Source organism: Seriola aureovittata, chromosome 23 (assembly GCF_021018895.1).
Source record: "Seriola aureovittata isolate HTS-2021-v1 ecotype China chromosome 23, ASM2101889v1, whole genome shotgun sequence".
Lineage (NCBI taxonomy): Eukaryota > Metazoa > Chordata > Actinopteri > Carangiformes > Carangidae > Seriola > Seriola aureovittata.
This window is the reverse complement of record NC_079386.1, coordinates 1,486,133-1,502,500: the sequence shown is the minus strand read 5'-3', so window position 1 is coordinate 1,502,500 and position 16,368 is coordinate 1,486,133. Positions and strand designations below refer to the sequence as shown.

At 36.6% G+C, this 16,368-nt stretch overlaps 2 protein-coding genes across 3 annotated transcripts in view; both read right to left on the bottom strand.

The window, feature by feature from the left end:
- LOC130164706 (uncharacterized) overlaps positions 1–218 on the bottom strand; it is an 11,192-nt gene extending 10,974 nt beyond the window's left edge. Inside the window, exon 1 of one of the 2 annotated variants that reach the window (XM_056369604.1) lies at positions 60–218. In XM_056369604.1, coding sequence (XP_056225579.1) covers positions 60–66 — 7 coding nt within the window. In that variant the 5' untranslated portion in view covers positions 67–218. The remainder of the gene's footprint in view (positions 1–59) is intronic. The other variant, XM_056369605.1, reaches the window with a different exon arrangement.
- A 1,530-nt stretch (positions 219–1,748) lies between these two features.
- Positions 1,749–12,178, bottom strand: LOC130164428 (macrosialin-like). The gene is made up of 6 exons (XM_056369167.1): positions 12,040–12,178; positions 10,191–10,696; positions 9,656–9,775; positions 7,504–7,573; positions 6,966–7,139; positions 1,749–5,453 (listed from the first exon to the last, which is right to left on the bottom strand). Exons 1-6 carry the CDS (start codon positions 12,083–12,085, stop codon positions 5,314–5,316), a joined length of 1,056 nt encoding a protein of 351 aa, XP_056225142.1. The 5' UTR covers positions 12,086–12,178; the 3' UTR covers positions 1,749–5,313.
- Between the last annotated feature and the right edge of the window lie 4,190 nt (positions 12,179–16,368).

Below are 16,368 nucleotides of genomic sequence, written 5' to 3'. Positions count from 1 at the left end.
CACTTTCCTCACTGTCAGTTAAAAACCATGCAGCTTATATTGACAAAGCTTCTTCTTACCTGCCATGATCACAGTGTCCTGTGCAGCCTGGAAGTCTTCCTCTTTTTTATGAGTATTTATGAAGTGGTCCCGGACTGCAGCAGGTCGGACGTTTTGCAACAACTTTGTGGATCTGATCGAGTTCCGCCCCGCGTCTGTAAGTGCAACATGACTCCTGCTGCTCGTTTCCTCCCATTCCCGGTATCAGCTGTTTGAAAGGCGGATTGTGATTGGCTGAGTGGTGGCGAAATAACTTTAGTTCTGCTTCTGCCAAAATCTGATGTTAACACAAACAGCTAAATACAAAGGACCTGCAGCCTCCTGAAGGCCTGAGGACGCTGTAGATTCATCCTGGACATTATCACTTGTCTTTGAGCTTCTATTGGAAAATGGATTTTTTGGTTTCTTAAGGATCAACACAAAATATGAAAAGTAATCAATCTCATTATATTTCTTGCAAAGTTTCACATTCATAAATGTAAATTTGCTAAAACGAAAGAAATGGAGCTGTATATAAAGACAGCAACATCGTCAAAAAACAAAAGACTTATTAAAATTATGAAATTGTGCCATTTTCCCATTTTAATGTTTTCAAGTCTCTTTCTATTTGTTTATCTTAATCCCTGGCATTTTTCTTATTGTTTTCTTTAATTTATCTAATATACTACTATTGTATTTATGTTTTTATTATTTTCTTTTTTCAATGCTTATGTACTTGACCTCTATATGTTTTTGAACTGAGCTACTGTTGTGGTAATTTGTCCTGTTTTTTATGTGGAATTTTTTAAGTAAAGAAATTAAAATAGATAAATAAATAAAAAGACCTGAGGGCAGCAGGAAGTGTTAATATTTTAAAAAAGCAAACCCCAGACCTACCTTTTTATTCTGGCTTTTAATTAGATTTTATTTATTCATCTTTCTATTCATTTATATAGTTAAGCTGTTTGACTGGTATGTCCTTTTATTCTATGATTACTTTCTGGATTGTTTACCTTTTAATAAACCTACTTTTGTAATTTATTTTATTTCTTCTTTATTTCTGGTTTTATCCACTTCCAAACGTCTCTCCTCTCTTTTAGCATTTTATTATTTCATCAGAAAGAAATAGGTTTAAAGAGCTGAAACCAATTTGGTTTGGTTATTATGTTAATTTATTTTGTCCCACTTTGAATGACAGCCCCTCATTTGTATATCAAAGCAGAAATGTATAAAGAAATGTAAAAAGAAAATACAGAAATAAATACGTTTGTGGGAAATAAATAGGTAAAATAAATGGATAGATAAACAAATAATAAAGAAGTAAAGAATAAATTAATAAAATGGAAATTTAAATGGGAAAGTAAATAAATAGTGAACTAATACAAATCAGAAATATCTCTTTATGTCACATTTTATTGCTGTATTTATTTTAACATTTTTTGCATTTCATGGCATAATTATAGATTTCTTGAGTCATTTATTTTTGACTTTGGCAGTTTCAGTCGTATAAGGGAAGGGGATTTTCTTTGGGGAGTAACTATAGTTATTGTATAATACTGTATGTGTACCTATTAAATAAAGGCTACTGTGCAGAATGGCTTCATTTAAGTGTTAAAACATTCAATGTAGAGCAGGTGGAGAAATGTACCTATGGTTGTTTAATTTGTAAAACTGTCTGAGGCGAAAGCTGCAGATCAAAGACACAAACACACACACACACACACACACACTTAAGAATATATCAATCTTTATTGGCACAGGAAGTTAACAACAGGTAAAAGTGCTCACACACTGTGTATAGTTCCCTCATCTCCTTTCACTCCCTGACTTCACAGCATCACCTGATGGATGAAATGTGGAACTGCAGCTGTGAGCAGCAGCTCAGTCCGTCAGCTCAACAAGTGATCCGAACTACAGCTCCCTTACTCTTCATAACTACTGCAGATGCTGACACATGTTCCAGTCAATCACTTCCACAGTCTACTCCGCCCACCACGCCACTGTTTATCACATTAACACCGGAACACTGAGGATTTAGTGAAGGTACGGCTTAAAGAGCCAGTTCACACAAATCATGTCACTCTTACGGGGTCTAACTCTGCAGATGGGTTTGGTTTCATTCGTCCAGGTTTTGAGATCTCAGCCTCTGAGATTTCAGCTTCCACACCAACACAATGCAGAAGAGTGGAAATGTAACTGTGATGCTCACATCACTGAAAAATGACAACTTGAAAAACTCTTCACCACCTTATTTCTCCAGAAAGCACGTCCTGGTTCCTCAGATAATCCAAAGACATGCCTGACAACAGTTTTCACCAGAACTCCTTTCTGTTGGAAAAAGTAGTCCCTATAAAAACTGTTGCCAGCTACATCTGTGCATCACGCTCAGTAACCAGGACGTGGTTTCTGAAAACACAAGATGGTGTTTGTGATTTTTAGATTACATTTCTCAGTGCTCTGAGGAGCACAAACAACATTTCATTCACCTGCGTCGTATTAAAGTGGAAGGCAGAAGATTCAAAAGCTGAAATCTCACAACCTGAGCACAGAAAACTGAAACCACCTGCACGGCTCGATGCCACCAGGGGGGGAGAGAAACGGTAAGTCTGTCAGTGATTTGGGTGAACTGACCCTTTAAACTCAATATTCAATTCAAAGTTGCAATTCCACCATTTTTGTCAGGTACTTGAACGCAGCATAACATATTTGAGGATTTGGAAACACAACATTTGAGAAAACGATCTCATCAACAGGGGTTTGTTTTAGTAACTGTTCCAGACCTTTCAATCAAACTTTTATTTTCATCAGCAGCTCAACACGCCGCAACTTAAGAAAACACGCGCAAACAGACGAAACACAAACAAATTCGGAAAACGGATTCATCCGTTTGACGACACATGAGCTGCAGATACACACAACACAATAAAATACACAAATGTGCTGCGAATAATCACAACACAATGGTGTGAGCGTTTCCAGGGGACACCAAAAAGCAACGAACCCGGCTGTGACGCACTTGCACGGACGTGTCGCATGACACGTCCGTGCAAGTGCGTCACAGCCGGGTTCGTCGCTTTTTCGTGTCCCCTGGAAACACTTCCGTTGTGTTGGGAGCATTTGCAGTGTTTGTGTATATAGTTGTGTTGTGTGTATCTGCAGCACATGTGTCGTCAAACTGATGCAGATGTTTTTTTGAAGTTGTTTGTGTTTCGTCTGTTTGCACGTGTTTTCTTAAGCTGCGGCGTGTTGAGCTCTCAGGGCCACCGTAGGTCGATGAAGGTCATGCGATATGATCAACAGCTACTAAATGAACGACTGTTGTGAGATTGTTTTCTCAACATGCTTTTTTTTTTTTTTTTTTGTTATGCCCACTCTGTTGCAATGAATGCACAACACAATCTGTCTTTGGTCGTCACTTTTTGCATGTTTAAAGGAACAGTACGACATTTTGGGAAACAGCTGATTTGCTTCCTTGTTGAGAGTGAGACGGGAAGATCGATACAAGTCTCATAACTGTGCATCATATATGAAGCTAGAGCGAGGAGTCAGTTAGCTTAGCTTAGCATATAGATTGAGAACAAGGGGAAACAGCTGCAGAGCGAATAAACATATTTCCCAAATGCCAAAGTATAGCTTCAGGGCAGTGAAGTGGACTTGGTGGGGGGAGGAGAGATGGACTCCTGAGATGTGATGAATGTATGACCTATTAAAAATCTAATCTAGTTCATGCCTGGATTGTCCATCCTTGCATTTCTATGAAAACACAGCATCAGCTACATATAGTATTAAACAAGCAAAAGTAATAATAAGCTGGAACATCAATCAGTGCAATTAATGTTGATAAGGTAGAAATAATCCCTTACAAACATCTGTGTAAATATCCCTTTTGTGCTGATTAATAATGCAAACACATCATAATCACCTGTAAAGTTAGTAATTGGATAAATTCCCTTCTTTTCAATAATAAAATCCCTGGACGACAGAACACACAACATTTGATTCTTAAAAAAAACAGCAGAAGAAGAACAAAACATTTGACACATAATGCTCACACATAGATGCAGAATTTAAACTGTATTTGTCAAAACAAGCTGTATATCAATCTATATATATGTATAAATATATATGTATATTTCACTTCCACTGCTCAGTGAGAGAGTTATGTGGGTTAGACTGATATAAGAAACCAATACTAGCCTCTTGTAAGAAACTGAATATAAACTCATCACAATACTGACCCTTTAATACACTGGCTGTCTAATGTAAAAACATAACCTTTCTGATTATGATGAAGCGCTGTGGTCAGTTTTACACACGTGTGATGTCAGTTTGTATCGACATGTCATTGTTAGTATCATCATGTTTAGTGTCCAAATATGGAAACATTCTGTCAAAGGATGATGGGAAAAATATTCTGGCGTCAAATTCCAGTGACTTTGTGTAATCTTCTGGGGTAAAAAATATCATATAAAAATGGGCTAAAATTTAAAAAACAAATTGTTTTATATTGGCTTTTAAAACCTATATGTATGGAGTCAGCAGTGTGCCACTGGAATAATAATACAAGAGCTATTGATTAATCAAATTTGTATTTAAATGATAGATTATTAAATTCAAAGTAAAAACATATAAATATTTAAATTTTACAATTACTAATGCTGTTTCTTTGTTGTCTCTCTAAATAGTGAATTAATAATTGATTTTAAATAAAACTACAACTCAAATGTAAAGTTTTTAAATTTTACTTTTTGTTATTCCATTTGCTTAAACTTCAATGAATTCGTTTTGTGTTTTAAAGTTTTAATCCAGTGTAAAGAAGTGTGTCAACTGGAAGTTATATCTAAAGGCCAAGGCCAGGTTATGTCAGCGCTCCATCTGCTGTTCTGTGGGCCGGACTTTGACCCGCCGCTTAAACAGCTCATCAAATCGATCACAACTCTAAATGTTACAGCAGAAAATGAATCAACTGCAAGATTAAAATTTAGCGACAATGGAATAAGTAAATGGAACCAAAAAAAGTTAAAAATAAGTGTCTTTTCAAAATGTTTTTTGTGAGTCAGAATAGAAGAATTTAAATTTAATGATATTGTTTTTACTTTGAACTTATCAATACAACATTTAAATTTAATCAATTTATAACAGCTTTTTAAATTAATTTACTGATTACATTAAAGCACTATAAAGTGGCAGGAATGGTTAGGCCTCGGTGGAAGTGCCCCTCACCGCCTCACTGACTTGGGTTTCTAACGGGAGTCACCTCTGGGTGACCTCTTACGGCCCTCCGCCCGGCCCACCTCACAGAGTCTGGTAACCGTCGCTCCTCCTCTTGCGGCTCAGCAGGTAGGCCACCACCACAATCACGATGAGCACCAGCAGTGTCACACCCACCCCGATGGCCACACTGTAATTGGGCTTGTCAGCAGGACAGACGTCAGCTGGAAAACACACAACACAACATATATAAATAATAATAAAACCCAATAATGTCAAATATCGGTAAATCAATGAAGTCATTGATCAATAGTGCCATTTGAAAGGTGTCATTTCACCAAGCACAGGTTCATTTACTGCTGTATGTATGGAAGTGTGTGACTACTGATGTCAAATATAGATTTAACTTTTCATGTTTAAAAATGTATATTTTGCAATTCAGTTCACAGTTTTGCATTTTTAAGTTAGTTACACATTATCTGACAATTTGAAAATAATAAGCCTATTTTATACATTATCATTATCATTACAGCAGTGCTATACAGAAAATGATTTGTCCATGGAATTTCCATTTCTATATATATTTTGGCAGTAATTATGAATTTGAAAATTTCAAAAAATTATTTTTATTTATCAAACATACATACCCACATAGAATATGAAATTTAATGCACTTAAATTATTTTATTTTAATTTAATAAATAATTGCATTTTTATTATTTATTTTTTTTTATTATACAAACTGTTGCGCCAACAAATTGTGCAACAAGAGTAGAGATCCTCTTATGTGCAACATCAAGATCCATAATGTTGTGGTCGTTTTATATGTTGCCTAATAAAACACATGCTGCGAAGAGCTTTGCATTTAACTGTCACAAGCTTTTTTTTGTTAGCTAATGTAAACAGTGACAGGCTGCAGGTTCAGTTAGACAGTAGTTAAACCAGCTCTTCCTGGCAGCAGGTGGCTCATGATAAATGCTGCACAGTGCATTAGTAAACTGCACAACTGTGTCACACAGCTGACACCTGTGTGACTGGACTGTGATTACTGACCTCTTTAGAATAATGTATTCATAATTGTTAATTAATATCAGAGATTTCTTTGCATGTTTGACACTCTCTGTGTCTGTCAAATCTTATGACCAACTACAGTTGGTCAACACTCATACAGACCAAATACAGTGTTATGGGTTGTAAAGATACGTGATGATACGGACAATGAGTCATGGGAGGAGTTGGTCAAATCTTTAAGTAAACTATTACCATAAATGTAATTTGTAAAATTGAACTACTTGTAATGCAGCAGAATGGTCCTATAGTCATGTTGAGCTGGTTGGGTGGAACTCATTTTTTAATAACAGTGATATCAGTGAGGAATATTGTTCTTAATGGAGTATTTCTATTTGTTATTTTACACTTCTCCTCCACTATATACAATATATTTTCCTTTTTTACAATTATAATTACAATACAATTACTTTATGCTACTGTCCTTGAAAATACATAATACATGTAATATTGTTATATTACTTTTACTTGTATCCGTTTAACGTTTAATACTATAAATACATCTTGTTGATAATACCTCTGTGCTGTTACTGAATGCAGGACTTGGAATACTTTTCCATTGTGGTATTGCATAACATTATATAAGGAGGACTCATTACTTTCATTAATGGATCTAAGATTAATGCATTTAATAGAGGCACTGTCTCTTTCTTCATGAGGACACTTACGCGAGCCAAAGTCACCGCTCTTGGTCAGATTGAAGGCCTGCATCTTGTCTTGATTGACATCCAGGTACAGTCCATTCCCCATGTAAAGAGATTCACCCTTGCAGGAGTAGGAGTGTCCGATCTTCGCAGGAAAGAGATGCATCGACTTGTTGTTGGCGAGATAACTCTTTAGAGCTGCAATAGTCATTAAAAACAATGCTGGGATTATTTCAGGGCATGATGATGACTGTTATAAACATAAAAGCTGACCAGATCAGATATGGAACCAAACTGGTTAGACTGGATTGTACTGAACGTAGGTCGGTTGTTACCAACATCACATGTTTAGCAGTAGATTCAAAGATCTATACATAACTGAACAGACAAACAAGGAAGTTGTTAAAGCTTTAATGCTTCTTGTTTGTGCTAACATTTGCCAGTGTTGCACAACACTGACCCTTAAACTGAACTGACAGTGACCCAGTTCTAACAGTCTAAAGTTTAATGGCAATAAATGATGTGTAGAGGCTGTATAAAAACATGAGTATTCTCAACTCACCTCCCTTGGTGAAGGCGTAGGAGAAATCGAAAGACAGAGCATCGACGTAGGCAGAATTATTAGCGACGCTCTGAGGAGACATAAGACAACAGGTTTTCACAAAGGCTCCATACTGGGTAGTCATGGTGCTAAATCCTTACTGTACCTATGTGTGAGATATCGCTTTTCATTTCAGTGAACAAACTCAAACATGATTGAGGATGTTATCAGACTCTATTAATCTGATGTAAGAAGAGCGTATATTGTGCTTGGCTGCAATAACTGACTTAAATAGAGTGGTGAGCATCCAAGAAGAGATTTATAGATGAGTGTCAACCAGTATATGTTATGACAAGTATGCAAAGAGGCCCATTTGACCAGATAATACAGAAGGCAGTGATGTGTGTTGAAGGGGGCATTTGTAGCAAATTGAATAGCAGACTGATAAACTCTTTCAGTCGTGTACCACACCCTGCTTTGTTCCTGAACTATTTTAATGATATGCTGTTCTTGTTTTAGTTTCAAACATATAATTACATGTTAATATTCGTGTAGCTTTTCTGCAGTAGCAGCCCATGAGCCCTCTACATGTTTCTAGCTTTCTAATATCTAGCTAGTTAGTTAGCTAGATGGTTTTTTTTTTTTTGAAGTCATTTTTTCTGACTTTTGCCTTTTTTATTATAGTGACAGTGGGAGAGACAGGAAAGCTGAGTAGAGAGAGAGAGAGAGAGAGACATGCAGCAAAGGGCTACAGGCTGGACTCAAACCCATGCTGCTGCGCTAAAGACTAAGCTAGTCAGCTAGCTAGTTAAGTAGCTAACCTAGTTTTCAGTTGGACTGGGTTGATGCTTTTCAAGCTACTGAGTGTTTGAACTTTTCTGTGCCACAAAGAAACTACGTTTGTTGATAAAATACCCGAAGTAAAAATTAACCTAATCTTCAATGTTCTATATCTTTAACACCTTTATTTAGCTGTAAATATGTTAAATATCTGATAAACCTTTTAGTAGTTCTTTAAATAAATGTTTTTACCTATTGTGTTATTTATCATTTTTCTACTTTAATGCTTTTGGAAGTTAAACCTAACAGCGGTGAGTATTTCCAGTAAAATAAAAGAAAGCGAAACCAAAAACTCTAGGTTCTCTTACAGAAAATCACATTGGAATTTCATATGATGAACATATACATGCATATATAGATAAGTATGGTACATTTTCAATAAGCTATGTATTTTGTTATTGTCTTATATTCAATATCTCTAAATTATTTTTTTATGCTAACAAATGTATCATTCTTTGATGTTGTTAAAATCACAAAGAGCTTGAATTCTGATGGCAAGAAATGCTGACGTAGGTAATTGATCTTATATGACAACAGGAAGCAGGAACGCCCTTCATTATTTCAGAAATGAAAATGAAAGCAACACTCTGGCCTGGCTGTGATGTCTCTTTACAGCTAAAATCTGAGGTTGCTTATCAAAAGAGACCCAGTTGGTCCGTCTGGACTGTTAATCCTTACTGATTTGTTTTGGACACCTAGCTCACAGAAAATGAATCAACAAGTATTTTGATATCATTTATCTTTTTAAGTTAAAATGCCAATTATTCATTAGTGCCTGCTCTTCTGTTGTCATGGTTTTCTGATTTAATCACAGTAGACTGAATAACTTTTAGATAGTTGGTTGGACACATCAAGACGTGAAAACATCACCTCACAGAATGCCACACGATTGTTTGACATTTTGCACATTAAATGTCTGTGTTTGTTTATGCAGTTATACCTGGGTTGGGTTGGGGAGTTAGTTTGACAATGATACATTGATTCTTTCACCTGCTCATATCAAGTGTCACTCAGAAAAACCACTTAATGAATCGCACAGGCATTTGCAGACAGTAGCGGTGTGATACAGTTTCCTTGTCACATGCTCTTAGAACACGCCTGTCAACTATAGTTCCCCTTTTTTAACACTAACACCACATGACGTTACCAGGGTTAATTCTGTTAATGTTGTACTGTTTCATTTCTGGACACTCCAAATTTAAATTCCAAGTCAGCGTGCCGACGTCAAAGATGAAGGTTTTGGAAAAACCTTCAAAACAAGGACTAGATACCTCCCCCATCAACAGCATTTGACATTGTCATATTTGTGACAAATCAGGGAAATCAAACATACCTTGTTGAACATGAAGGTGATAAAGCCCTCTTTGAAGACAAGGGTCAGGTTCGCCTTTGTTTCCCCACAACTTCCTGTAGTCTTGGTCTTTGTTGGCTGAACAATAAAGGTTCCATTGGCCTGAAACATAAACGGAGAAATGAAGCCATCTTGTATCACAATGTTCTAGAAGGTACTGTGGCAGTTACAAAGTTTCTTTAGAGTAAACAACATGTCACATAGGATTATTGTGTCTTATGACACAAAGATGACACACATTTAACCTTCTGCATTCGTCAAGCCCACAACAATGAGGAAATTAAAACTCATGTGAAAAGATTTTCTCAATTCCTGAAAATAGGATGCTGACATTCGCATTGACGAAATTTGAGTCAGAGACTCGTGCAGAAAGTTCTATCCATTTTGATGACTAACACAATGGCTTAATAAAATCCAGAAATCCAAGTTTAAGATTAGAATCTGCTCAGAGAAGTTGCTGGACCTTTGGACTACCTTTGCCAGGGCTCTTGTTGTTTCTATGACTAATGAAATGTACCTTTGCTGTTACCAATCGGATCTGCAGCGCCATGTGGGCCATCAGACAAACCACTTTTTTGTCAGTCATTAGACTGTAGTTTCCTACAGTCAAGTTGGTGGGTGGGGTGGGTTCTGGAACAGGTTGGGTTGTAGGCTTGGGGGTAGTGGTTGTAGGCTTTGGGGTGGTGGTTGTAGGCTTAGGGGTGGTGGTTGTAGGCTTGGGGGTGGTGGTTGTAGGTTTGGGGGTGGTGGTTGTAGGTTTGGGGGTGGTTGTAGGTTTGGGGGTGGTTGTTGTAGGCTTGGGGGTGGTTGTAGGCTTGGGGGTGGTTGTTGTAGGCTTGGGGGTGGTTGTAGGTTTGGGGGTGGTTGTTGTAGGCTTGGGGGTGGTTGTAGGTTTGGGGGTGGTTGTTGTAGGCTTGGTTGTGGGTGTTGTAGGCTCGGGGCTTTCCGAGCTGCCAAACTGCTCCGCAGGGGACACAGATGCAGAAGGTTTGGATTTCTTCCTGTCTTCAGCTGATGACAGCGCTTCAGTCAAAAAGACAGAGAGAGAAACAAATCCATTTCAATAAAAATGTATAAACCACCTCCCAACTTCATTATCTTATATTTAAAGCCACATTCATTTATTGTTTTGGCAACTTGCTGGCAGTGGAACAACCTGGAAACCTAACATCTGACATCTTGTTTCGGCCCACCAACTAATGGGAAAAACCCTAGTTTCTTTGGCCGCTAGATGTTCTTCACCAACAGGTCACAGACCTTGACTGTCTGCTGGAGTGTACCATGGATGAAGTAAAGCTTTCTTGTAGAAAACAGCTGCGTGCTGCTGCTGAAACCATAGCTGATGATATAATTGATGGGCTGTTAAACCCATAAATCGTGCCATATATGGGCCAGATCTTCTGGGCCAGAAGAAAAGACGCATGTGACCCAAGTATGGGCCGGATTTATTTTATTATCTGCAGAGTTGGATGACAATTATCTGGGGGTTCATCAATACAAGCGAACCCTTTCATATGACACACGTAATTTTTACATTACATTAAAACAACATCATTAAAATTAAAATAAGCATTCTGACATAGTTTAATAGCTTTACTGTTTTTAACATTGACATCAGCTGACTGCCATATTTATCTAAGTACACTTGTCTTTTGCACAAGTCACATTTACGACACTTTATGATGTGTTTTCGGTGCACAGCTTATCTGCAGTGGTATAATGTTCGGTTTTAGGGCTTGGACACACAGATGGCTGAGTTAGGTTACTGACTATGTTCATTTTGAGCCAGATAGATGGATATGGGACTTAAAGCAGTAATAAAAGAGTAAATACAAACTACGGCCTTCAATTAGTTGTCAGGAGTAAGTAAATACGAATATTCCTTGAAAAAGTATAGTTCTTTTAAAGACCATAAGATTTAACATTATCATTGCAGAGTCATTAATCTAACTTAACTGCTGTTTTAAACAGTGAGTTCCGGTTTCAACACAAGTTGCAGATTCACCCCATCCGCTAAAAAAAAAAACAGCGCTCTTCTGCCAGCAGACATGTGACTCAGACACTATCGAAAGACTGCGGAAATTTCTGTTCCCTAAACAATCCAGGAAGTCACACTGAGGTCCGATAAAAACATGCCATGTCTCATTTATTCACCCAATCAATAAACACACACAGACTTTTCTGATAACCACAGTAAAACAGCGGCAACACTCCAACATTAAAGCTGTATGAAATTATTAAGAAGATCCCGTAGGAAGCAATAAAATTCTGTTGTGTTATAAAAACGTATTAATGTTTTCTACAAACTAATTTCTGTCATGTAGCCCATTAAACTCTGTGTCAGAATGTGATTGGTTGAGCCTCACCTGAGACAGCGCAGCAGACAACAATGAACACAACAGCCGTCTTCATGGTGACAGGTGCTGACTGACGGAACCTCTTCCTGCTGCACTTCTCTTGACACTCGCTCAATGTGGAACAACACCTCTGCGTCTCTGCTAAATAAACAGCCGCGTCAAGTTCACACAGGCGCATAGAACAGAACCGGAAGTCATTGATCTAAAAATAAAAGCATGTGAATGGAAGGATACATTTCTATCAGTTTTTGGACTACGGATTTAAGACCTTTAAAAAATTATTCTGTGTGCTCAGAAATTCTATGCTATATGGCAACCTTTTTTTTTTTTTTAAACTAATTTCGGAAAAATGGACGCAACTAATAGGTACTGATAGGTACATTTCTTTATAACTGATCCCGTATTATATATTGTTATTTAACTATCTATTTGTAATTCTTTAATTTATTTTTTATTTATCTGTTTTTTCTATTTATTATGTTGTTTAATTTAATTCTATTCCTTTTGCTTATGTTTTTTTTGTGTCTTACTTATATTTTTTGTCACATTGAATTTGTCTGTTTGTATATGTAATCAGTAATCTGATAACAAACATGATACAGTAACACTATAATAGGGATGTTAAAACAGATCAAAGGGGGAGGGGACACATTGTCTTTCTTCAACTGTATCAGTGATTTATTACATCCTCTATGACTTTAAACAAAACCAATAAAAAGACCTTGAATAAAAAATAAATAAATAAAAGCATGTATAATGATCAAAGAAATCTGCAACAAATATAAGGTACTGTTGATAGTGCAAAGTGAAAATATCTGAATATCTTTTTAAATAGCCTACAATATTAGATAAAACGTTACTTCTATAGTGTTCTATAGTATTATCTATATTTGTTTGATATATGAATGAATCATATTCAATGTTTTATTTTGAAAAATCATTATGATCATTAGGGATTTTCTTTTATATTTGGGACATGAAATATTTTCATGTACAAATTAATGAGTTTTCTGATTAATTAAAGAGGTTTAAAGGCATAATCCCCCCTTAAAGTTACAAAATATCATTACAAGTACCCCTCAGTTTGATTTAATTAAAGTGCAAATATATTCACTACAAATTAGACATTACTTAATTGGTAAATAATTTTTTTTATAATATGTTGAATATAATATAATATCTTTTTTTGAATGAACTTGATTACTTTTCAGTAGCATTAATTTAGTCTGCTGGTGCCCTGTAGAAGGTTTACAACCTATAACCTCTCCAAATTCATATTGAATGAAAACACAAGCTTTTTACAGAAAAGAATATATTCAGATGTAACCTCTTTAATCACCAACATTTTGTTTAGTAACTGTAATTAAATTACATTTTTACCCCAATAACTGTAACAGATTACAATTGTATTTATTCTGTAATCTAATCAACGTAATTCCGTTACGTATGACTACTCCCCACTAATCTGGAATACTGTGTTATGCCGGAGTGGTATATTTTAAGTGGCACTGTTGGACGCTATGGCGATTGTAATTTGAAAAGTACAAACCGGAAGTGGTACTTTTGATTCTTAAGCGCTAATGATTCTTTCAAACTTGCCAACTAATATCAATACTCAGGAAACGAAACCAATGTGACAGCAGTCAGGGGGAGGGTTGCCTAAAACTGCTAAAACTGGAGGCAAAGGTCACATGTTCCTGTGCAGTGAAACTCCGGACTCTCTCACAGACCAGGCAGTTCATGTGTTTTAACCGCGTGATTCACTCATTTATCAAGTCCACACGGCAACTGCCAACTAAACATTTCTTACTTTATTTTACCTCAGGCTGCACGGCATGTACTGGGAACACACACTCCTGCCGTCACTATCAGACATCACAGCACTAACAGCACCAGAACCAGGCTTGAGGCGGTTTTATCAAGGCTGGATTACTAACTGAGCAAAGCGGGCCCAAGGGTCCTAAAAGCCCCAGGCTTAATTCACATCTGCATAATTTAATTGACCGCAAACTTGTTATAAATGTTGACCACTGAAGTAGAACATGACCACTCTCCATCTTGTAGCCCTGGTGTTGCAGAGAGAAACTGCAGGGTCAGTGTCGTTCAGTGTTTCAATTAATATTATTTTATTTTAGGAGAACTCCAAGAAGGAGGCTCCAACCAACGATTACTTTCATTATCAATACATCTGACAACACAGTGATCATTGATTGATTGCTCAGTGTATAAAATGTCAGAAAATGGATAGTTCTCTGGAACCAAGTTAACATTTTAATGTTTGGACCAACATTCAAAAACCTAAAAACTCTACACAGCACAAAAGAATAGCAGCACAAGGGGAACATGCAATAAGAAATAAAAATAAGAATAGAAACAGAATCTAAAAGATAAGATAAAATAGAAATATTATGTACAACATAAAAAAATGAATTATTAAGTGTTGTGCAGTTTGTCCCGATTCTATTGTAATATACAAAATGTGCATATCAGTTTTCCTGAGATTTATAGATTTGAGTCTTAGACTGTGGCGGTGTGCAGCTTTGAGGCATGTTGCTGGAAGAGTCTGTGGCTGAACGTTGCCTCAGTTCAGCAGGGGGGGAGAGGGGTTGTCCATAATGGCTTTCAGAGTTTCCTGTTATAGAGAACTGGCAAACTAGCAAATACTCACATCTGAGAAGCTGGTACCAATACAGTTTTACAGTTTTGCTTAGAAATGACTTCAGCAATCAATCAGTTATCAAAACTGTAAATGAAAGTTATTCTGTCATGTATAGAGGGTGTCAGCAGAGGCCCAACACCACTTTTCTGCCCAGGGGCCCCTCAGGAGGTAAATCTGGCCATGAGTGACTTGTAACACTACTACTAGTAGTAGTGTAACAGCGGTAGTAATAGTAGAATAGTCAAAGTTGTGATAGCAATAGTTATAGCAGTTGTATTTATACTAGTAGTAATGTTATAGTTACAATGGTAATAATTGTAGTAGTGTCGGTAGTTGTAATCATGCACTACTATAACAGTAGTACAATAGTAGTCATAATATTAGTTGTAGTAGTTATGGTGACAGTAGTAGTTACAGTTGTGTTATAATAGTACTACTAGTGGTGGTGGTGGTAGTATAGTACTGAGAAGTAGTAGTAGTAGTAATGCAGCAGTTGTTGTAGCATTTGTTGTAGTAGTTACAATAACAGTAGCAGTACTAATAATTTAATTAGTCGTTTTTCTAATCATAACAATAAAGGTAATAGCAGTAGTAGTGTTTTCAGTAGTAGTAGAAACACTATTCATTGTAGTAGTAGCTGTAGTAGTAGAAGTGGTAATATTGTTATAATAATATTAAATGTAATAAAATATAGTAATAGTAGTGGGAATAATAGCAGGGGTGGTGGAAGTAAATGTAGTTGCAGTGGAAGTATATAGTTATATAGTGGTTGTAATAATTCTTAAGGTAGAGGTAATAGAGTTAAGCAGAAGTACAAGTTGTATTATAGTGGTTGTAGTAGTAATAGCATTGGGCATAGTACTAGAAGTAGTAATAGAAGTGGCTGGGAGGTGGTGGTATCAGTCACAGCAGTGTCAGAGATGTAACAGTAGTCTCAGTGGCTGCAGTAACAGCAGCAGCAGAGGAAGTGCAGGGGATGTAGCAGTGGTACTCACAGTAAACACGTCCATGTAGCTGTGGTCATATTAGATTGAATGTAGCTGTTACTATGTTAAAAGATTGCCTGATTTCATGTGACACAGAAAGAGGAAACAAGAAGACAAACTCTCTCTCTCTCTCTCTCTCTCTCTCTCACACACACACACACACACACACACACACATAAAACAGGTGGTTCACTTGTGTAACCTCAAGGAGGAACCTGTGTATTGTCATATTCAGGCCTGTGTTTACTTCAGCCCTGTGACTCAGTGTGTAGCAGATGCTTTACAAATGCTTTGAACCCAAACACGTGTCCCATCGCTTCTGCTCCTGGTTAGTTTTGTCTCATTGTTCTTCACAAAAGCTTAAATTAGAACAACCTCAACTTACTGAAGTGGAACCATGAAAATTATCATTATTATTATTTGTACTATGTGAATTTGATTAATTATCAGAACAAAGTCAAACTCATCTCAGCAGCCACGCTGAATATGAATGTACTGTGCATCAACTTTAAAAGGGCACTTCACCATGTTTATCTGTCAAAGTCAATTTACTAGTCTTTACTAGAATGATTTACAGTCTTTTTTTTCAATGCTTCTTTCAATCATTTAAATTGGAAAATTTACAAACAATCAGACATACCAGTTCTCAAATAAAAGAAACACAAAAAAATTAAACAAAAAAGAATAATAATA

Coding starts and splice junctions, on each gene's coding strand:
- LOC130164428 (XM_056369167.1), bottom strand. CDS start 12,085: ATGAAGACGGCTGTTGTGTTCATTGTTGTCTGCTGCGCTGTCTCAG. Junction 9,776..10,190: donor TCCGATTGGTAACAGCAAAG/GTACATTTCATT, acceptor TTTATGTTTCAG/GCCAATGGAACCTTTATTGT. Junction 7,574..9,655: donor TCACCTTCATGTTCAACAAG/GTATGTTTGATT, acceptor ATGTCTCCTCAG/AGCGTCGCTAATAATTCTGC.